Source organism: Vulpes lagopus, chromosome 12 (assembly GCF_018345385.1).
Source record: "Vulpes lagopus strain Blue_001 chromosome 12, ASM1834538v1, whole genome shotgun sequence".
Lineage (NCBI taxonomy): Eukaryota > Metazoa > Chordata > Mammalia > Carnivora > Canidae > Vulpes > Vulpes lagopus.
In genome coordinates, this window is record NC_054835.1 from 56,499,820 (window position 1) to 56,522,055 (window position 22,236).

Below are 22,236 nucleotides of genomic sequence, written 5' to 3' on the forward strand. Positions count from 1 at the left end.
GTTCTGCAGCCTGTTTTCATATGCAAGCTAAAAACAGTTTTAAATTTTTTAGTGGTTAGGAAAAATCCCAAGGAATAATATTTCATGTCGTGAAAAGTGTATGAAATTCATTTCTCGGTGTCTGTAAATAGTTTTATCGGAGCACAGCTGTACTCGTTTGTTCACATGCTGTCCGTGGCAGCGCTATTTGTGACAGAGGATGTCTGGCCCATAAAGCTGAAAGCATTTGATATCTGGCCCTTTACTTACAGGAGGAATTTGCTCGCCCAGCTCTTCGATTTTTAAAGGTCTCCATGTAGACTTTGGAAACTTACTAGAACACTGGACTCTTTGTTTTTGATTCAAAGTTTGATGGTAGAGGATGATTGATTGTATTGAAACTCATTTGTTTAAATTTTTTTTTAAGATTTTATTTATTCATGAGAGACACACAGAGACAGGCAGAGACATAGGCAGAGGGAGAAGCAGGCTCCCTGCAGGGAGCCTGATGTGGGACTTGATCCTGGGACCCTGAGATCACGCCCTGAGCCAAAGGCAGAGATGCCCAAATTCTGAGCCACCCAGGCGTCCTTTGTTTAGATTTTGAATACTGCCTCTTTATATAGGCAGAATTTGTGAACAAATGAATAGGATTTAAAGCACTTGGAGCCACAGTTCCCTCACTGTTCTGAGGCACCACAGTGCTGTAGGGTATTTTTAATTTTTAAGGAAACACAGTGATAGTCAACATTTCTTGGACACTGTGCAAACTCCCAGCCCACGGTAGCTCACATTTTAAGATTAGATCACACTTGCGTTTCTTTTAATGGTGTCACATCTTTGTGGAGCTGGGTTTTCACTGGTTGCTATGCTAAAAAGCGAGTGTCGCATGAGAATCCGTGAGCAACAGGAAACCAGAGTAGGAGTGTCCAGTGTGATTCCAAGCCCCCACACGTGTACCCACATATACACGCTCACAAGTAATACTGGGTGTTTAGGAAGGAAACGAAAACATGTTTTCCCTCAACTTAAATGTGTTATTGTTTTAGATGGTTACTAACGCTTTTTATGTTGTTTAGACCTAATAACAAATGGCATTTCTTTTGGCTTTGGGGCACCATAGAAAAGTTACTGAGATATCAAGGGTATTTTGAAGGGAAACTTGGAAAAACCTTTGATGTAGAGCTCCACGTGACTGTGCCTAAGGACGAATAGTCAGAAATGTCATCAGTGATTATCTTTAAGACAGTAAACACACTGTGAAACCACCCTCAGGCTGTTGTGTGAGATGTCGGTTTTGAGCTCTTTTCAGAAATGGGACACAATTGAAGCAGTGCAGGCCCAGCTTTCTAATCTAGGCTAAAAAGGAGAAGATGCCGTTAATCAGGCATGCTAGATCGTACTTGGAATTTTATTTGAGCTCTGTGTCAATCGATTAAATTGTGTTAACAGAAGTTTCCAGGTAGTCTTGCCCGGAAATTCTTGGAAAGGAATACATTACGAGTACTGTAAGAGTACTCTAGAAGACCTTTCTTTTTTTTTTTTTTTTTTTTTTTAGAAGACCTTTCTAAATCAAGGCTTTAGCTATACAGTTGGCTGCACACTGCCAAGAGAGAAGGAATGGTTTGTTTGATGTTTGTCTTTAACAACTGAAACTACGCTGCTGTTATGAGTTGGTAGCTTTGCTTTAGCCAAATGTAAACATGCTATTTTTTATTTTAAGATTTTATTTATTTATTTGAGAGAGTGAGAGAGTGCGCGTGTGTGAGAGAGCACTAGCGGGAGCAGCAGAGAGAGAGGGAGAAGCCGACTCCTCACCGAGCAGGGAGCCTGTGGGGCTCCATCCCAGGACCACGGGATCATGACCTGAGCTGAAGGCAGACGTTTAACCAACTGAGCAAGCCAGTGCCTGCCTGATTTATTATTTTATTTTATTTATTATTTTATTTTTAATTAAGTTCTACATTGAATGTAGAGCTTGAACTCCCAACCTTGAGATCAAGAGTCATCCGCTATACCTTCTGAGCCAGCCAGATGTCCCAAACATGCTCAGTAAAATTTTTAATAGATTTAGATGATATTGGGGCACCTGAGTGGCTCTGTCAGTAAGGTGTCTGCCTTTGGCTCTGGTCATGATCCCAGAATCCTGGGATCAAGCCCCGCATCGGGCTCCCTACTCTGCGGGGAGTCCCGCTTCTTCTTCTCCCTCTGCCTGCTGCTCCCCCTGCTTGTGCTCGTTCTCTCTGTCAAGTGAATGAATAAAATCTTACCAAAAAAAAAAAATTAGATGATTATTTATCTTCTGAGGACAGTTCTTTGTTTTCCTGCTTGTTTTGTTCTTATAGTAATGGTTCAAATGCTGAGAAGTCTTGGGACTCTGCTGCATGTTGTGTAATAGTGACTTCCAGTCATTTCTCTGCTGTGAACCAGGAACAGTTTGTTAGCTGGCCCCATGCTGCCATATGTGCAGGATAAAATCGAGCCTCAGGCTCACTGGCTTTTGTGGGAGAGGGAGGTGCAGGGCAGGGGCACTTGGTAGGGGTGCCCTGCTCTTTTGCTGGGATTTGTCTGCTGCTCCTTGCTCCTGCTCCTTGCTTCTTTGCTCACTACTTGGGGAGGGGGTCATGGACTAGCATTTATTTCTAGGACCTGAAGGGTTAGGAAAATTTGTGGTAGAAAATCTTAAAATGGATAGAACTTCATTTAGTGCTAATTTGTGTTCCTCTTCAGGAGAGACCTTTGCCAGGCACTTGGGTTAAGGGCCTTCTTGTCCTGTCTTTTGGAGTAGAGCCAAGCACAGTTTGGGTCTCACTGACCTGAATTATTTTAAGAGGTCAGAAAAAACCCTATTATTATTATGTGTTTTGGGGACACTATTTAAAATGACCATAGTATGGGTAAACAAGATTAACAACCTCTCTGGGATGAAAACTTCTTATGTGTGAAGTTTTTTAATATCATGGGTAGTTTTTACCAGGCCGTGTAGAACTGTGCCACTGTTGCCAGCTACCAGTTGTCTGACGGCCAGTGAAAGGGCAGGCAGTTGGAGTCCAGTGTGAGCTGGGGCCAGGGACATGAGAGTGAGGGCAGCGATGACACCAATACGCACTCCCTCCCAGTATTTGTCCGCTCCTTCTCTGGAGCGCCAAGTGGCGCCTGCCTTATCACAATAAATACGGCTGGCTTCCGTCATGGTGGGGTGGCTGTGAGGGCGGGTGCTGGAGAGATGGATGGCAAAAAGAAGATAATCCTGGTGAGAACTGTCTCCAATGTTTGCAGATGGGAACGTGTCGGTGCGTGGTGTGAGCAGCGTGTCTGCCATCTGTTCTTCCGCTGTAGCTGTGCCTTCAGCAGCGCAGCGCACTCCTACTCGAACGAGGAGGTCCTAGGAGAGAATCCAAGCTCTTTCGCCAGATCACTGTGGCATTGATCACGATGCCCTCCTTGTCCTTGGAGCTCAGGGCACCATGGGCTGAACTGCCTTCTCCACACTAAGTAGCACCTGGAAAGTATGTGTGATCAGAACCATGGGATTTGAGGTTTTCTAAGATTAAATTCATAATTTAAACTTCAAGTGTGTTTGATCTCAGAGGGAGATGGCTTGGGATCCATCAGATTTTTACAGATTTCTTTTCCGCTTTAGTAGAGCCATTGTATGTTCCTGTTTGATCTTCCCAGCGAGTGTTCCAGTCTGTTGTGGCTTGACTCGTGGGTCTACTGAGGATGGTGGTTGAGGACAAGGCACCACTTCCTCCCACGGTCGTGTGCACTGTGCTACCCTCACTCGTTTGCTCCTGGTCTCGTGCTCTTTTGAAAATTGCTCATCTGGTCAGGTTGTCATTAAGTGTTTGGATGAATGAAATAACTGATTTATAACTTTTCTTTAGAAGGGCTCACATTTTAAAAAAATGGACGTTTTTATAAATACCTTCTGAAGAAAAAAAAATACCTTGTGAAGTCTGAACACTTGCATTCACAAGCAGTGTGTAATTTGGAACCTCGCTTTGCTTGTGGACTAGACGGAAGTAGTAGTAGAGGTAGACTCCAGAAGCCCACGAAGGGCCGACTAGTGAGTACGTGCAGTGTCCGGGCCCTCGGGTTCCCTGGTGGGTGACACTGTTAACCTCTACGGTCAGCTGAGCTGTTCACATGCTGTTGAGTTTCAGCCACAGACCAGGTGCCCGAAGCTCTGCATGGAGCCCCCGCCTGCAGCCCCCGCCTGCGTTGGGCCAGCTTCTGAGAGCACTGCCTGGTGTAAACAGGCCTGCAGTGTGTCCGCGCTGTGCTCCCTCTCCGTCTCGCTGCTGTTCCTCCCGCCAGGAACATTCCCTTCGGCAGATGCACTTCTGGGTAAAGCCGTTCACCGTCCATCCTGAAGCCCTTTCCCCCCGACTCTCTCAGGCAGTTTTAGGGTCAGTACAGTTCCTTGACACTTGTCACCTCCTCCCTGTCCTCTCCTCTGTTGTTGAATACAGTACATGTTTTTATGTCTTGCCTCTAAAGCCACATCCCTGTGCCTTGCACTGTTGCATTCTCTGGGATCTTAATGGACTGCCGTATGTGGCAGGCCCTCTGTATGTACCTGTCACTGTGCAGTCCCCGAATTACGGAATCCTGACTCTGAGGGACGTTGGTCGGTTTGCCATATGGTCTTGATTGGTTTTATACTTACTTCCTTGAGCACTGGCAACTTCTGAGACACACTTAAGTCATGTTTAGTTTTTTCACTTATGGATTCTCTCTGGGGTGAAACCAGATCTGTTTCTAAGTGAGTCTGATGGTCACGTCCAGTGCCACAGGATACCCAGGTGGTTGTATGGAAAGCTGCTGGCTTGGTTTGTTGGCTAAATTGTGTATGAACATAGTTCAATTTAAAGGTAGATTCTTTAAATGGAATTTCTTTTAAATGGGTTTTCCTGGCAGAACGTTAAGCTCATTAATTCTCAAGTTGAAATGTCTTCACTAAAATATGGTTTTTCTTTAGCACAGTACAGGCTTCTGACATCTTAAAGGTTGGTTAAAAACTGAAAGTACTGTTGCCAGGCTCCCAAATTACAGGCTCAGAACTCCTTTTTGAAAGAGGAAGAGTGGGTGTAGGAAGGTAGGAGGAAGCTAAGTTACCCAGAAGGCAGCTTTCCTCCCAGGGGCAAATGGATAAGGGCCTGGTTTTGTTTTTATTATTGAAACAATTGCTATGTTAAACAAAAAGAGTGAGCAAATGATTATAAAGTTATTTTCTCTTGCTAAAATAAAACTTTTAAGAAGAGACCTAGAAGAATGCTTCTCCCTCTCTGGAGATTTCCTTCTGGAACAGTTAATTTTGTTCAGCTTTTCTTGATTTTTGTGTTTGATAAATGCTGAACGTGATTAGGAAGTGATTTGATAATATTGCCAATAGTTCACGAAAAAGAAGACATTTAGAAATTCCTGCGGTTCTCCTGAGGCGGTCATTTGAACCCGATGTGAGCTGAAGCCTGGATTCTTGCTCACTTCTCTTGGAGAGACTTCTTAGAGGGAAGGCTCAAAGTTCTGCTTATGTGGGCTCATTGGCCCAAACAAGGTTTTAAAAATAGGGAAGCTTCACATAGAAATCCAGATTGCTGTCTTCTGTTAAACAGCCAGGAGCTGGCGCTCTCTGGGCCTACATGTCCTCAGAGCTGAGGCGTCAGGCCTGGGCAGGGGGCCCCTGTACCTGCAGAGGCCCAGGTTTCTGGTAGACTCCACATCCGGCCTTCCACCTTGGGCTGGGGCCTGGGGAAACCTCAGGTTTCTACCTTTTCATGTATAAAATGTGATAGTGTCATATTCAATCAGTTACATGCAAAAGCACTGTTAGCTTCCATATGGTCCTTCCCCCTAAAGTTACCATCTCCTATTAATACTCCCCCCCCAAAAAATACTTTCCCCAACTTCTTTTTTGAGAAATTCCCATTTTTAAAAAAATCAAGGAAGTATAGTAAATACCTGTATACATTTCCACTTAGATAGATTAGCACATTTGCTTTATTTCTAAACATACACATATGCGACATATATTTTGCAGAACCATTTGAAAATAAGCTGTGTCTATCATAACACTTTTGCCCTAAGTATAATGTGTGTATTGTCTAAGAGAAATTCTCCTTAACGGTCATCATTATCACACCCGAGAAACTTAACACTGACAGAATGATATTATTTAATGTGTGAGGCATGGTCACATTTCCTTAAATATTCTGTATAGCTATTTTTATTCCAATCAGAGAGCCAGTGCAGCAGTTGATGGCTCTGTCTCTTTAATTGCCTTTATTCTAGATAGTTCTCTATTCATCTTTCTAAGCACCAGCATTTTTCAATTATTTTTAAGAGTCCAGGCTGGTGGTTTTGTATAATGTTCTGTAACTTGGATTAGTCAGATTGCTTCCTCATGAGCTTCGGGTTCACCATTTTGTTGTGAGGACTGCATAGGTTGTGTGTGCTTCCCCTGTGTCACATCAGCTTGTCAGGCTGCCCCATTGTTCCTCCTGAGTTGAATTGTTTGATCAAGGTGATGTCTACTAGATCTTTCCATTGTAAAGGCACTTTTGTCCCTTTGTAACTAGTAACCTGCGGGACGATATGTGAGACTGTGATAACCTCCTCCAACAGCCACGCCCTGCAGTGCCCTTTGGTGGTCCTTGTCTGAACCGGTGACTGGATTGGTGCTAGCACAGTTGTGATTCTCCTAATTGTGTCATTTGCTCTTGTGGTTAAGTGACATTTGCCTCTAAGATTTCCTCCCCTGCCCATTTTTGAGTATCACTCTGTGGTTTAGAAAGCTTTACTATCTTTTCTCTTTCTCTTTTTTTTTTTTTTTTTCTCAAATGACCCCAGGGTTGGGGAGGGAACCTCTCTGGACAGGTTTCTGTGTCCTTTTGACATGTCCCCATCAGTCACTGAGCACATCCTCAATTTTTGATAAGTACTTCAGATTTGTCTCGACCTCTTCTTCCTTTAGACCTGTAATCAGCCACTTCTTCACAATGCATATGTTCGTTTGTGATAGGGAGTGGTACTTAGAAACCAGGGTCATGGCGCCTGGGTGGTTCTGGCGGTCAAGTGTCTGCCATTAGCTCAGGTCATGATCTCAAGGTCCTGGGACTGAGTTCTGCGTGGGGCTCCTGGCTGAGGGAAGAGCCTGCTTCTCCCTCTGCCTGCTGTTCCCCCTGCTTGTGAGCTCTCTATCAAATAAATAAATGAAATCTTAAAAGGAAACCAGGGTCTAGATGTCAGGTTTCTTGTGAGAAGTCATTGCTTCTAGGCCTTTCCTAAGGATAAAACAAGAACATATATTAATGTTTTTAATACAATTGGAATGTCTCTATTTTTCAGAGGCTGTAGCAATACTGTATTGGTTGTAGTTTGTGTTGAAAACCTGGGGTCTGGTATCTGTAAGCAGTTTCAGAGACTAAAATTATGTCAGCTTTCTGCAGTCTTCCTTTTCCCCAAACCCCTGGAAAGTAAGAGTTTTCTATGCCAACAGTATGCAGAATTCATTGACTTTATGTATCTCTGAAAGATTGGCCCAGGGAAGTGAGCACAGAAACAAAAAGCTGGATTCGTTGGTTTATTTTTATTTTTTTAAAGGTTTTAATTATTTATTCATGAGAGACAGAAAGAGGCAGAGGGAGAAACAGCTTCCCCGTTTCAATAGGTCCTTCAGTAGGAGAGACCCTAGCTTAGGTTGTTTCTTGGTGAGTGCTTGCTTTACCCTTTACGTAACCTAAAAAGAATTGTTTTGTTTGAAGCCGCAGTGTTCTCAGTTTTTTGGTATGTCATAGTGCTGGAATGTACAAAGCCAGGTTTGTTTGTTTTTTAATGTGTTACAATTTTATTATCTTTATTTTTTTAATGTATTACAATTTAAAAATCAGTTTAGATGGTTTTCAGTGTCTGTAGAACAAATTATAGCAAATTTTTTTTCTAGAACTGTTCATGTGCACAGTGCTTAATACAAATTTCAGGTCCTCCTTGAGACTTATCTGTGGTATTATATGTCTGAGTGGTTGGATAAACTTCTTAAATGTTGTTTATTTAAAATGCATTGAGAGACAGATACTGTGTGATTTATCAAGATTATAGCAGTAATGGGATTCAGAATACATTTGAGGAGAAGAGTGGAGTAGATAAATACGAAGAATATATTTTCAATTCCCAAAGTAAAAACATTTAAAAAATCAAATACACCTGGTGACCACGTAAATTTTGCCTCCCTTCCAGCCTGCCCTATGTGTGACTGTCGTTAATTTCCTGACAAGGCAACCCTAGTCCCATGGTAGAGTTTCCTCCTTCTCCATCCCCTGTGGAGGAGGTCAGCTCCAGGACTGCCAGCACTGTACCCTCAGCGCATGGCCATGTGGTCACTGCTCAGTAGGGACATGCCATGTCACAGTGCCACTGCAGGCCACCATTCTCTCTTCCACCAGCTTTGGGTCCCTGTTCACACCCCAACATTCCCGTGAGGCCGTGCGCCCTAGTTCTCTTTCCTGGAAATCCCTCCCCTTCTTGCTGACTATAAACAGACCTTCCCATGCTTTGAGGCCCAGTGTAAATGCTTCCTCTTCCATGAAGCCTTCCCAAACCAACTCTTCAAAGCTGAGGGTGTTCTCTTTCTCCTCAAGCCTTTTTGCACTTGCTTATTCTTAGGGCATGCTTTCGTATTCCCGAGTCCCTTTCCTGAACTGTCTGCTTCATTTCCCCCTCCCTGCCGTGTTACCTCGTGTGATATCTTGTATAGACGTATAGATAGCCAGAGCACAGCCCACAGTTTTCAGAGTGGTATAACCCTGCAATGTTATGGAGGGGAGATGAGCTATGCACCAGAGAATCTACGATCACTTGGAGTGGGATTAGTGAAAACCAGGTGGAGAGATTAATAGGTTGCTCTGGTGCTTTATGGGATCTTCAGTGCAGCTCTTGTGATCTGAGTATTCTGTTGAAACTTCAAGCCTGTTCACAGGGAACATCAGGAAACTTCTCCATGATAGGCAGTATTTTTTAGTATGGTGGTGTCCCAGAACTCCTGGCTCCTTGTTGGAGGTAAAATCAGAGCAATCTGTGTTGCTTTCAGATTTTCATTAATCTTTTTAACAGCATACATTTCTTCTTAAATCTGTGCTTGGTTGTGATTAAGATGGAAAGTCAGCCCCCTTCTCCTCCCATTTTTAGGACTTGATGGAGGAGTGATGTCTGTCACTTTAATAGGAGCATCAGCTCCATGAATTGCTGAACCCAGCCCCAAGCTTCTTTTTTATGCTCTTTCTTATAGCCCAGGACTTGTCATTCTGGGTTCCATGGTTTCCTGCTCACACACTCCTGTGAGCTGCTGGGTGGCTTAGGTTTTAATGTGAATTTAACAGGGTCTTTAGCGAAGTTGTCTTCACAGATCACCACAACACACTATACAGTGATTCAGTCAAGTGCCTGAGTGCATTTTCTAAAAGTTTGGATGAATTATATAGCAAGTGAAACTTTCTTTTTTTAATTGTTTTTTTATTTTGAGATAATTGAAGATTGACAATATATTAATAATACATTATTCACAAGGAATCATATGGAGAGATGCCATGTGCTCTTTAACCATTTTCCCCCCGTGGTAGCATTTTGGGAAACTGTAGTACATATTTGGAACCAGGATACTGATGTTGATACAGTGAAGATACAGAACATTTCCCAAGTATCTTTCTTTACACTTACATCCCTGCCTTGTCTTTCCCCCCAGCAGCCACTGACCTATTCTGCATTTCTATAGTAGTGTCTTTTTTTTTTTTTTTTTTTAAGATTTTATTCATTTAGGGCAGCCTGGGTGACTCAGCAGTTTAGTGCCACCTTCAGCCCAGGGCGTGATCCTGGAGACCCGGGATCGAGTCCCACGTCGGGTTCCCTGCATGGAGCCTGCTTCTCCCTTTGCCTGTGTCTCTGCGTCTCTCTCTCTCTCTCTCTCTCTCTCTCTCTGTCTCTCTCATGAATAAATAAATAAAATCTTAAAAAAAAAAAAAGATTTTATTCATTTATTTGAGCGGAGGGGCAGTGGGGGGGTGGTGAGAGAGAGAGAGAGAAAAAGAAAGAAAATGAAAATGAATCTCAAGCAGACTCAGTGCTGAGCTTGGAGCCCAACAGAGGGCTCAATTCCATGATCCTGAGATGACCTGAATGGAAACCAAGAGCTGGATGCTCAACCAACAGCCACCCAGGTGCCCCTGTAGTGGTGTCATTTCAAGAATGTTACAAAAATGGTTAAGTCCTTGGTCCATTTTGAGTTAATTTGTATATAAGGTGTGTGGCTCAGGTTGAGGTCCATTTTTTTCCCCTTGTCATTGTGCAATGTCTCCAGTAATATTTGTTGGAAAAAATGGCTGTACATCTTCCATTGAATTACTTTTGCACCTTCTGTCAAAAATCAGTTGGGCATATTTGTTAGAGTCCATTTATGGCTCTTTACTCTGTCCTATTGACCTTTATGTATATCTCTCTGCCAGTACCAGTAGCCTGGATCACCACCATACCACATAGAGTAATTCTTCCCAATTTAGTCTTTTTCAAAAAGATTTTTTTTGAATATTGTATTTATTTATTCATGAGAGACCCAGAGAGAGAGGCAGAGACTCAGACAGAGGGAGAAGCACCTCCCTGCAGGGTGCCCAATGTGGGACTCGATCCCTGGACCGGGGTCACGCCCTGAGCCAAAGGCAGACACTCAACCGCTGAGCCACCCAGGTGTCTCTTTTTCAAAATTGTTTTTTTTTTTTTTTCAAAATTGTTGTAGCTATTTTAGTTCTTCCACCTTTCCATACCAATTTGAAAATAATCTTTTGTGTAGCTTAAAAAAATAAGCATTGCTGGGATTTTGCAGGAATTATGTTAAACCTCTATATCCATATGGAGAAAGTTGACATCTTTACTGCATTGAGTCTTCCAATCCATGGGCATAGAATGTCTTTTTTCTTTCTTTTGAAAGCTTGCAGTGTAAAGACAGAGATGGCTCTGATGTAACATGTTGACATATATTAAGAGATGCTTTCATTCCAGGGAGAATATCAAATGCAAACTGTCAGATTGCATCTTTGTTCAATTTCTTTATAAAAAAATTTATTCGTAGGCCTATGAAAGGAGGTTTCCTACATGTCCTTTGATTCCAATGTTTGTGGACAGTGACACTGTGAATGAGTTCAAGAGTGAAGATGGGGCTATTCACGTTATAGAAAGGCGCTGTAAGCTGGACATAGATGCACCACGGCTGCTGAAAAAGGTACCTGCAGGGACACCTTAGAAAGACCATCCCCAAACTAGACAAACTTACGTTCATAGCCTCTCTTGTACTTGTTAATAACAAGCCCTTTTTTTCCTCTTTATTTTGTTTTTTAAAGATTGCAGGAGTTGATTATGTTTATTTTGTCCAGAAGAACTCATTGAATTCTCGGGAACGTACCTTGCACATTGAGGCCCATAATGAGACCTTTTCTAATCGCGTCATCATCAATGAGCACTGCTGCTACACTGTGAGTAACTGGCATTTGCGGGAGAGATGCAGGCGTGGGCCAGCATGTGCTCCAGGGAGTTGCTTGGCCACCGCTTTACCCAGTGCACTGCCTTGTCTCAGATGGCAACTCTCCATCATATATTGTCACTCATTTCTTGTTGGTGGGATTAGCAGTGTGGCAGGTGTGGTTTACTGCAGAATGGATTACGTTGTCATAGTTAAGGGAGCCTAGTGATGCTTTGATTTGTCGTTAAATGTTACCTTAATATGTCCCTTCCTCTCTGGTGCCACTCTAACACTTGAGAAGTATTTATGGAAGGACCCAAGATACCGTTTTCCTCCACTGTCTGAAAGTAGAGCATTCCTTTGAATCCTTGGCATACACCGAAATGGGACAAAGCAAAGCAGCAAATTACCATGAATTTATGTGGAATTTTTTTTAAAAGCATTTGTAGCCTCAAAAAAATAATCTCTTTAGGCTTTTCTGAGACCTTAGGACACATCTTGCTAACAGATGCACAAAATGAGATAACGCTCAGATGCACAGACACAGTTCTAAACTCCGAAGTCCTGATGTTGAGATGCTGAGTGTGGCTCTGCCAGAGGGTGCTGGTGCTACTGGTGCTGGTGCTACTCTCAAGGCTTGGGGAGCTTACGAGCTTACGCGCTGCCTCTATAACGGCTTTTGCAAGCAAATAGTGAATGCTGTTTTCCCTTTTGCCTTTTTCCTAAAAGCAGAAATCCTCTTTGGATTTCTTTTGGCTAGCAAAGCCAGGTACAAATATAGATCTTTTGTAAAAGCAAAGTTGTGGAATGCAGACTTTGGGAAGGGGTAATGCCTGTAATGTGTACCTCTAAGATCAGGCTGCTTATGCGCCACACCATCTTCAATAACTTCTGTTACCAGATTATTAGAAGAATCTAGTAGGGTCTCTCTGCTTCTCCTTTAGCTTCCTACGACCTGTCCTCAGCACTGAATCCAAAGTGGTCCTCTTAAAGGTATCAGATCATGTCCTACTTTCTACAGCACTACTGCATTTCACTCAGAGGAGGAGCCCAGAGGCCTTCCAGTGGTTTACAAGGCCCTGTGTTTTCTCTTCATCACACATCTGCTGTCCTGGCTTCCTCCTGCACAGCCTGCACACCATCTTGCTTCTCCTGATTGGGTGCGGAGGCGCACTTCCCCGAAGGACCTTTGCTCCAAGTGTGCCCTCTGCCGGGAACGCTGTGCCTCCGGATCTCTGCTTGACTCCCGCCCTCCCCTCCTCCAGTCTGTGCTCACATCTGCCCTTCTGGATGAAGCCAGCCTGAACACCCTATTTAATTCCGCTGCCCCCCACCCCCATCCCAGTCCTTTGAAGCTGCTCCATCTTTCCTTTTCCCGCGGCGCTTGTCTTCCAACAATGGCAGAATTTATACTGCTTATGTTTGTGGCTAACTGCCATTCTCCCCCTGCAGACTGTACGCTTCATAGGGCAGGGATCTTCGTTGCGTTTATGATAGAGAACACTGCTCAATAAATGCGGTAAACAAACGAATCAAGAATGAAAAAGAAGCTCTCCTTTTAACAGTCATTTTTAGAATTTTTTTTGAGTATCTTAGAAATATTATTTAGGTCTTTTTATGATAATACCTCTCTGTATAATTTTTCCATCTGGTGCTTTCACGATAATAACATTGTTAGTAAAATAACATGTTTTCTTCGGTTACGAGTTGATTGAGGAGCAAATGACCTTATCAGTTGTCAGCATAGTTAATGGGAATGATTTCTGATTTATCTGCAGGTTCACCCTGAAAATGAAGATTGGACCTGTTTTGAACAGTCTGCAAGTTTAGATATTAAATCTTTCTTTGGTTTTGAAAGTACAGTGGAAAAAATTGCAATGAAACAATATACCAGCAACATTAAAAAAGTGAGTCCAGCTTGGGATTTTATGGAGAAGGGGAGGCAGTAGCCTCTGAGATGCTCCGAGCTGGCAGTGTTCTCAGAAAGCTGGAAATGGACTTGTCAGGGATACCAGCCATTTCAAGACAAGGAAATGCTTTGGTTTTCCCCCAAGCCTCGTGTTCCAGGGAGTTGTAGGGGTGGATGGGTGTTCAGATGATGCTGGTGGCCAGTGGAGGTAAGGAGGAGTATGTAGCCACTGGCTGTGGTACTCTCTGCTTAGAATCGCTGGGAGATTGGGGTGGGGTGGCTTAGGCGGGAACAGCCAGTTTATAGCACCCCCTGCTGCCACCTCAGGGTCTGTGGGCAGGAGGTACTTCATGAGGAGGCAGTTGCTGGGGATGTCTTTGGGGTTCCCCAGGCCTTGGATTATTAAGTTCACCTTCCATGGAAAAACTTTCCTTCTCATTTTTTAAAAAAAGATTTATTATTTATTTGGGAGGTGGGGAGAGGAGAAGGGAGAGAGAGAGCATGTGTGAGTGTGTGGGGGACGTGCAGAAGGAGAAGGAGAGAAAATCTCAAGCAGACTCTCTGTTGAGTGTAGGGCCTCATGAGGGACTCGATCTCATGACCCTGAGATCATGACCTGAGCTGAAATCAAGAGTCAGCTGCTCAAGTGACAGAGCCACCCAGGCACCCACCCCACTTTCCTTCTCGTTTTTATACTGCTGCTCAGTGTTGGTGTGGAATTTGGTTGTGAAATGTATCCATGTGGGATTTTTGAGTGCTTTTTGAAGGCTTGTTTTATTTTCAGGATGTTGGAAAGAATTTGGATTGAGACACAAAACACATATTAAGTACAAGTGTGATAAATCGGTGCTTTTAATTAGTCATAAAAATTTCTGTCTTTTTAGATATTATTTGCTAAATGTTTGGAGAAGAGGAAGTAAAATATGAAAAACAAAAAGACAAAGGCAATTCAGTGTTCTTTTTGTAGATTTATGCTATAGCAATTAAGTTTTTATTAGTGTTTTAAAACCTGTGAGTGATGAATAATTTGAATGTTGAATATATACTAACTTTAAAATTGGTTTTGTTTTAAAGGGAAAAGAAATAATTGAATACTACCTTCGTCAGTTGGAAGAAGAAGGCATAACATTCGTGCCCCGCTGGACTCCACCTTCCATTGCTCCCTCCTCAGAGACCTCCTCATCATGCAAGAAACAAGCCGCGTCCTTGGCTGTTGTGGTTCCAGACACTGCCCAGGCAGAGGGGCTGGCCAGTGAGGCCCTTGGCACCCCCACCGGGCCGCCCGAGCCTGTGGCAGGGACCCCTGATGGTGGGTCGGAAAGTGACTCGTCTGTCCTGTGAGCAAGGCTGGGGCATTACATGGAGTCCTTTCTCCCCTGCCTCCTCTGCCCATTCTTGTTTCCTGAGGACATATAGAGATCATTTTGTTACGGTCTCTTTTCCTCTGCCTTATATAACATTTTATTTTTTTCTTAAAATGAAGAAACGTTTAATTATTTTAATGGGCAGCAAGGGTTACATCAAGTTATTCTATTCTTGAAACCAGGAAATGTGTTTCATTTATTTTAATTGAGACATCTTTAGTGAATGAAAGGTGGCAACTAACCCTCTTAACACAATTGTATCACCATCACTTTATCCTCAGTATGTGCTAGGCCCTGTTGTAAGCACTTTATGAATATTTATTCACTTAACAGTGGTTCCTTTTAGGTACGAAGTGCTTATTACCCTCATTCTATATGTGAGTTAACTGGGGCCCAGAGGAACTCAGTTAACTTGTAGAGTCTCACAGCTGGCAAGTCGTGGTGCTGGGATTGAGCTGAGGCAATTGGCTCCAGGGTCTGCTTTTAGCTTGTGCTGTGCTGCCTTTCATGTGTGTTAAACACACACACACACACAGACACACACACACACACACACACACACACATCTCTTATTTCTCCGAGTGATGCCCATTGTAAACCACACAAGAAAATTCTGTCTCCAGGGTCTGCTTTTAGCTTGTGCTGTGCTGCCTTTCATGTGTGTTAAACACACACACACACACACACACACACACACACACACACACACATATCTCTTATTTCTCTGAGCGATGCCTGTTGTAAACCACACAAGAAAATTCTATCACCCATAAGTTTTGTTAAAGTATTGCTACTTCTTCCATGCTTTCCTCTCTGTAGCTAAACTGTGCCATTTGTTAGCCATCCAGTAGATAGCAGGTGGCAGATATTTTAATTGGTTTGGGGACACATTTTATTTTTCCACCGTATGGATGTTGCTGTATTTATGGTACCTATCATGAAGATTTCTTGTGTTCTAGAGCACAGTAGCTCTATTCAGAGTAGGTTTAAGTCCACATGCTTGTTTTATTTCCTAGTTTTATGTCACGTAGGTCCTCTTTATATAAGATTGAATTAAAATAGCCACTAAAATAGCTGTTACAGATTTTTTTCTACATGAATAGTGTTGAGATTTTGCAAATAGAGTTGACCACAGAGTGGTCAGCGAATATACTTGCATCAGTAGCTTGACCTGGGGTTTGCTCAGTGATTTGATCTCACAAACTATCACTGAGGGAGGGTCTCGAGGGGGCTGGCTTAGCTCTGCCATTCCTGTGGTATTGTTGAGTTCTGCAACTCAGGGACCATACTTCACTTTACCGAGCAGGATGACTTTGGAAGCCCTCATGTTCTAGTGTTCTTTGTTGTAAATGTCGTCGTGTAACTTGTATTCCAGACAAACTAGATGCGGACTACATCAAGAGGTACCTGGGCGACTTGACCCCACTACAGGAGAGCTGCTTGATCCGGCTTCGCCAGTGGCTCCAGGAAACCCACAAGGGCAAAGTGAGGACCAGCACCCCGTGTGCAGTGGTGTTGTCTGTGGAACTCTGGACCCTGGTCCCGTTCGTAGTTACTCAGAGTAAATGTCCCCAGTTGTCATAGCTGGGGACGTCCCTCCCAGTCCCAGAGTCACTGCATCTGTATTTGTGTGTGTGGCATCTGAGTCCCTCATGGCAAGTTGGTATGCCCTTCCACATATAATTAGCTGTGTTGTTCTAGGTTTACCAGAGGAGGGTCTCACTTAAAAACAGTTACATGCCAAATTACAAAGCAATATTATATTCCAAGTATTCAGACTTTTTTTCAGAGATTTGTTGATTTAGAAAGAGCAGGGGGAGGAGTAGAGAGAGAAAAAAAGAGAATATCCAGCATGCTCCCCGCTGAGTTTGGAGACGGATGTGTGGCTCCATCTCGTGTCCAAGGTCATGACCTGAGCCAAAACCAATAGTCAGTTGCTCAACCGACCAAGCCACCTGGGTGACCCCAAGTATTCAGACATTTTAATTTTCAGAAGCTTTGGAAGGAGTTCATAGGTTATTCCAAGACCAGAAATGTTTGAACTTTCATTTTGAGGTTTTTGGTAGAACTTTAGCCTCGTTAAGGAATCAGGTTTTTCTAATAATCCTCATGCTAATGGAGGCTTACGTGCAGGCAGACTGGCACGTCCACTTGGTACTGGCATCATTTAGTAAAGGAAAGCTGGGATTGTATGGAGTCGGCCCACTCTCTGTTCTGTCCGCCTGGGTCACTGGAGCCACATCCTGAGGACTGTTAAGTGTTGCTTGTCGAGAGCACAACCATGGTAATGATGGTGGTCATTTGTTGGGCACTCACTGTGTCCTAGACACTTGCGATCTTTAAGAAGTCCTCCCAGGGACGTCAGGGTGGCTCAGCAGTACCGTGCCTGCCTTTGGCCCAGGGCGTGATTCTGGAGTCCCGGGATCGAGTCCCACATCAGGCTCCCTGCATGGAGTCTGCTTTACCCTCTGCCTGTGTCTCTGCCTCTCTCTGTGTGTCTATCATGAATAAATAAATAAAATCTTTAAAAAAAGAGAAGTCCTCCCAGCAGCTCTCTGAGGTGGTGATATTTTTATCCTGTGAGGAAACAGGCACAGAGCACAAGTAACTTGCCTGAGGCCTTCCAGCAAGCCAGGCCCTTTCGTTCCAGAACCACATTCTTCACCACGTTTGATGGTGGTCCTTTCAACCCCATCTCTGTGCCATGAGTTGCTCTCTCAGGGGTTAGTTGGCAGGATCCCCTCCTATCACCTTCCCATCCCCTGTGGACCAGCTGCGTGCGTCAGTGATCTTGTGGCTGCAGAGGAAGATGGCCAGGCCGGATGACACACGGACGCAGTTTTGGGCGTGTTTTTCACTCAGAGAAGTCAGCTTATCCAATAACAGACTTTAGAGAAGGTGTGTGTTAGGAATGCCACCACCGCTGCCAAAATCAACAACACTTCTGTATTCTAAGTTTTGCACTAGTGTACTGTTAAGTGTGGAAAAGTGCACACGGGGATCCCTGGGTGGCTCAGTGGTTTAGCACCTGCTTTTGGCCCAGGGCGTGATCCTGGAGTTCCGAGATCGAGTTCCACTTCAGGCTCCCTGCGTGAAGCCTGCTTCTCCCTCTGCCTGTGTCTCTGCCTCTCTCTCTGTGTCTCTCAAGAATAAATAAATAAAATCTTAAAAAAAAAAAAAAGTGCACACAGATCATAATCGTAAATCGGTTCAGTGAATTGAAGCATCTGATGTTTAACAGATTTATGCCTTCGCTCTACTTGGCTGAAACTAAAATGGGGTACTATAAAGATTATTCAGATTAATGATACCAATTTGCTAAAGCATTGAGGAAGGTTTTTTTTTAGTAATCGCTAATTTTAAATAGTGCAATAATGCAGCTCACTCTGGATGAGAAGTGACAGTTTTAGGAGTTTTATTCCCTTAGTAACTTGGGTTTTTTTCCCTTAGCAACTTTTAACATTGCTTAGAAACCTTTTTTTCTCTTATTAGATCCCGAAAGATGAGCATATTCTTCGGTTTTTACGTGCCCGGGACTTCAATATAGACAAAGCCAGAGAGATCATGTGTCAGTCCTTGACTTGGCGAAAGCAACACCAGGTGGACTACATTCTTGACACCTGGAGCCCTCCCCAGGTCCTCCAGGACTACTATGCAGGAGGCTGGCACCATCATGATAAAGGTGAGCTGGGCATTGCGGACGTGCTTCCAGGCCTTGTTGCATGGAGTCTAAGGGGCCCGTGAAGGCATCGGGCACACACCCCACCCCCACCTGAACAAAGTGGCTCCCATTCATCATGGCCAACCCCACCCAGCCCTCCAACACTCAGGAGTCCCCGGTGTCTCCCATGGAGCAGCATGGGCTGTGTGCTCTTCCCTCCGTGCACGGTCCCTTGGCTGCCAGGTTTCTTCACCTCCTTTCTTAGTCCCAAGGACTTTGTTTTGATTGATTTAAAAAGCCTGCAACTTTGAGGGCAGTGTTTTCAGGAACACAATGTTAGTAAAAGGACTTTTATAACTTAAACTCCTACAATATCTGAAAAAATATGTAGCCAGGTTTTCTCCCTCACAACAGTGAAGAATTTCCGTTCCATTTTGGACAGGAAGCAACACAGAAGCCAAGGAAGCGAAGGTCCTCAGACGAAGGGTGGTGTGTGGGAGCACAGTCCGCTTGGGTCACTTTACGTACCACGCTGGGTGGGAATGCTGGCGTTGCCAGAGGTGCGCTCTGTTTCCCGATTCGGTGCCGGACAGTGGACAGAGCAGAATTGCAGACATGGAGTGGGCGCAGGGAGGACCCTGGGACCCCTGCCCCTTCCAGGCAGACTCTTCCAGAACAGAATAGCTCTGACTTGTCTGTGTTCTGGACTGCATCTCTCGTACTCTTCCAGATTAATTGTAGCTCTGTCAGTTCTTACTATAAACATCTACGTATTCTACTTTCCCGCCCTTCAGAAGTAGTAAAACATTAACAAATGTATTTTGTAAATGTTGGGAGATGCTTTTTATAAATCTTCCTTTCAAAAAATCAATCAATCAATACTCCTTTCAACAAGATTTGGGAGTGCAAAGACAAGATACAGACCCAGATTCCCCTAGGAGGTGAAGGTCACCGGGTCATGAATACAAGGGAACTTTCAGCCTCTTTATATCTCTTTATATCTCAGCCTCTGTATATCTCAAGATATACAGAACGAGCCCTCCATTAACAACAGGAGACAAGTCTTACTTACTGTCCTTCCTGCTGCTCCTGTGGCACCGAATATTAGGAATCCAGATTCGAGAGGATATGCTGACTGCAGGGGACACCGTGGCCCCCAAGATCATCTTCCCCTCTATGTAGCTGGCTCGTGATGACAGTGCATTATTTGTGTAGTGAGTGAGGTTTCTCTCAGTTTCCATCCATTGGACCTCCAGGCTTTAAACATGTAGAGCCAACATGTGCTGGCTGGTATGGATTAAAACATTTCCTGAAAACCCTCATGTAGCCCGATCGCTCCGGTGGGAATCAAGGGAAGCTGCCTTAAAAAAAAAAATCTAGACATTAACTTTTTGATAACCCATGAAATGGGGGGAAATTTTTTGTTTTCCCTAAAAAATAAAATTTTAAAATACTCCACATTCACAAAAAAAAGTCTGTAGGTCTTCTGAGGTCTCCCTGATGTTGAGAGCCGGCTTTGCCCAGGGCCCTGATTGTCTCAGTGAGGAGGCTGAGCCTAGCGACGGCCCCGGTCATTCCTGGTGGTTAGGCCCAGATGAGAGGCTGGGTTCCGCTTCATGCTGCTCATCCTGGGCACGGGGACGGCAGTCGGGGGAATCTCCTGGGCGCACACACAGCCAACTGCAGCTTCTGACTGGGAAGGTTCCTGGAGTTGTACTGTCAGCTTCTCGTCAGGAACGGTGATCATACCTTTCCTTCCCCTCCTGCAGACGGGCGGCCACTGTACGTGCTCAGGCTGGGGCAGATGGATACCAAGGGCTTGGTGAGAGCCCTCGGGGAGGAGGCTCTGCTGCGATATGTAAGTGCCTTCTTGGGGAGGTTGCCACCCCTTCCTCTACCAGCAGGATTGCGGTCTTACACTTACGTTAGAGCTTACAGCAAGCATGGAGTGCTTTTGTAATTAGAAAGGAAGATTAATATATTTTTAAAATTCCAAAAGAGGGCATGGAAGTTATAAAAATGTTTTCACAGGGAAGCATCAACAAAAATCTGTGTAGCCACTCAAGGTGACATCGTGGGTCTGATTTTGAGTCCCCTTGTTCCATTGGATTGGCCCCTTCCCTCTCCTCTCCTTTTGAGCTCAGATCAGACCTATTCATAGTATTCTTTGCCCAGTATTTCCTTACGTGAGGGTTCTAACATCTCTTATCTGGGCAATTATAAATACTTCCTTCCTGCCTGCTGAACTCTAGGTTCCCCTCCCACTTCAGCCTCCACAGGCTACTTATGAAGAGAAAAATGTTCTTAAATTAAAAACCAAACAAAAACTTTATTTAAAAAAATTATTTTAATTTTTAAGATTTTATTTATTCATAAGAGAGACAGAGAGAGAGGCAAAGACATAGGCAGAGGGAGAAGCAGGTTTTTCACAGGGAGCCCGATGAGGGACTCAATCCCCGGATGTGGGATCATGACCTGAGCCAAAGACAGGTTCTCAACTACTGAGCCACCCAGGCGTCCCCCAAATAAAAACTTTATTTTATTTTATTTTTTAAATTTTTAAAATTTTTAATTTATTTATGATAGTCACACGGAGAGAGAGAGAGAGAGGAGCAGAGATATAGGCAGAGGGAGAAGCAGGCTCCATGCACTGGGAGCCTGACGTGGGATTCGATCCCGGGTCTCCAGGATCGCGCCCTGGGCCAAAGGCAGGCGCTAAACCGCTGCACCACCCAGGAATCCCATAAAAACTTTAAAAGAAACTCCTATAATCCCATTATCTTCAAATATCTGCCATTGGCATCTATATATTCTCTTGGCCCCTGCCATCATGTGAGTGCTTACACACGCAGAACCCCATGTACACCTTAAGCACATAAAGATGTGGATGGACCGTGTCTCTAGGGGAAGCACTTGTTAATCCAAATCAAAGGGTTCCCCTTAGCCGTACTTCAAGTCAGCTCTTAAACTGCCTTTTCTTGTGGATAGTACGTGTAGTATTAGAATGTTCCCCCATTGCAGCCGGTGACCTCCAGCTGTTCCAAATGCACTTCTGAAGACAGGTCAGCAGGTCACGCCCTCTCTGCCCATCTGGTGGGGCCTAGCTCTGATCTCTCATGATGTAGCTGTCACCTTTGTCCTAAGGACAGAGCTCACTCTCTGGAGAGAAAGAGTCTTTGGGATATGTTTTGTGTGTATGAATGTGTCAGAAAATCTAAACAGATGACTCCTCTGGTTGAGACGCTTGCCTAAAATGGGTTGTATGATTGTCACTTTGTTGCATAACTTGACACAGTGGTGTTACTTAGACTAATCCTGGGCTTTTTATGGCTCTTTTGCACATAGGTTCTCTCCATAAACGAAGAAGGGCTGAGACGATGTGAAGAAAATACAAAAGTCTTCGGTCGACCTATCAGGTAGATGTTGATTTTGTTTTTCCTTCCAGTTTCTTGAGAACGTGAGGTAAATATTTCCCATCGACTTTCAGGATCAAAATCTGGTTTGATTTTTAGGCTTTTAGATTTTTAGCTTCCCATTTTCTGCAGTGTTCCAGAAGGTAGAAGATAGATAACCATGTCAATTGGTAGGGAGAGGTGCTGGATTTGGGTATTTCTCATCCTGAGCGAGTCATTGCTGTCACCTCACTCTGAGGGGGTCGGCCTGTGTGGTTAGTCTGCACCGTCCTGGGGAGCACAGGGCTGCAGGTTGATTTTGGTTTGTTTTAGTTGCAGGGGCACAAGAAAATTATCCTATATTTCTAAACCACACTTGGAGTTATGGTAAACTATTTGGAAAATGTGCAGTGGTTCAGAGGTTGACA

The 22,236-nt window shown here is 44.0% G+C and overlaps 1 protein-coding gene across 2 annotated transcripts in view; it reads left to right on the forward strand.

Annotated features, from left to right (window-relative positions):
• Nucleotides 1-22,236, forward strand: part of SEC14L1 (SEC14 like lipid binding 1) — a 57,058-nt gene that overhangs the window by 25,015 nt on the left and 9,807 nt on the right. For both annotated transcript variants that reach the window (XM_041724988.1, XM_041724989.1), the window contains 8 exons: nucleotides 11,096-11,245; nucleotides 11,364-11,495; nucleotides 13,261-13,389; nucleotides 14,466-14,700; nucleotides 16,131-16,240; nucleotides 18,248-18,437; nucleotides 20,186-20,274; nucleotides 21,762-21,832. In XM_041724988.1, coding sequence (XP_041580922.1) covers nucleotides 11,096-11,245; nucleotides 11,364-11,495; nucleotides 13,261-13,389; nucleotides 14,466-14,700; nucleotides 16,131-16,240; nucleotides 18,248-18,437; nucleotides 20,186-20,274; nucleotides 21,762-21,832 — 1,106 coding nt within the window. The remainder of the gene's footprint in view (nucleotides 1-11,095; nucleotides 11,246-11,363; nucleotides 11,496-13,260; nucleotides 13,390-14,465; nucleotides 14,701-16,130; nucleotides 16,241-18,247; nucleotides 18,438-20,185; nucleotides 20,275-21,761; nucleotides 21,833-22,236) is intronic.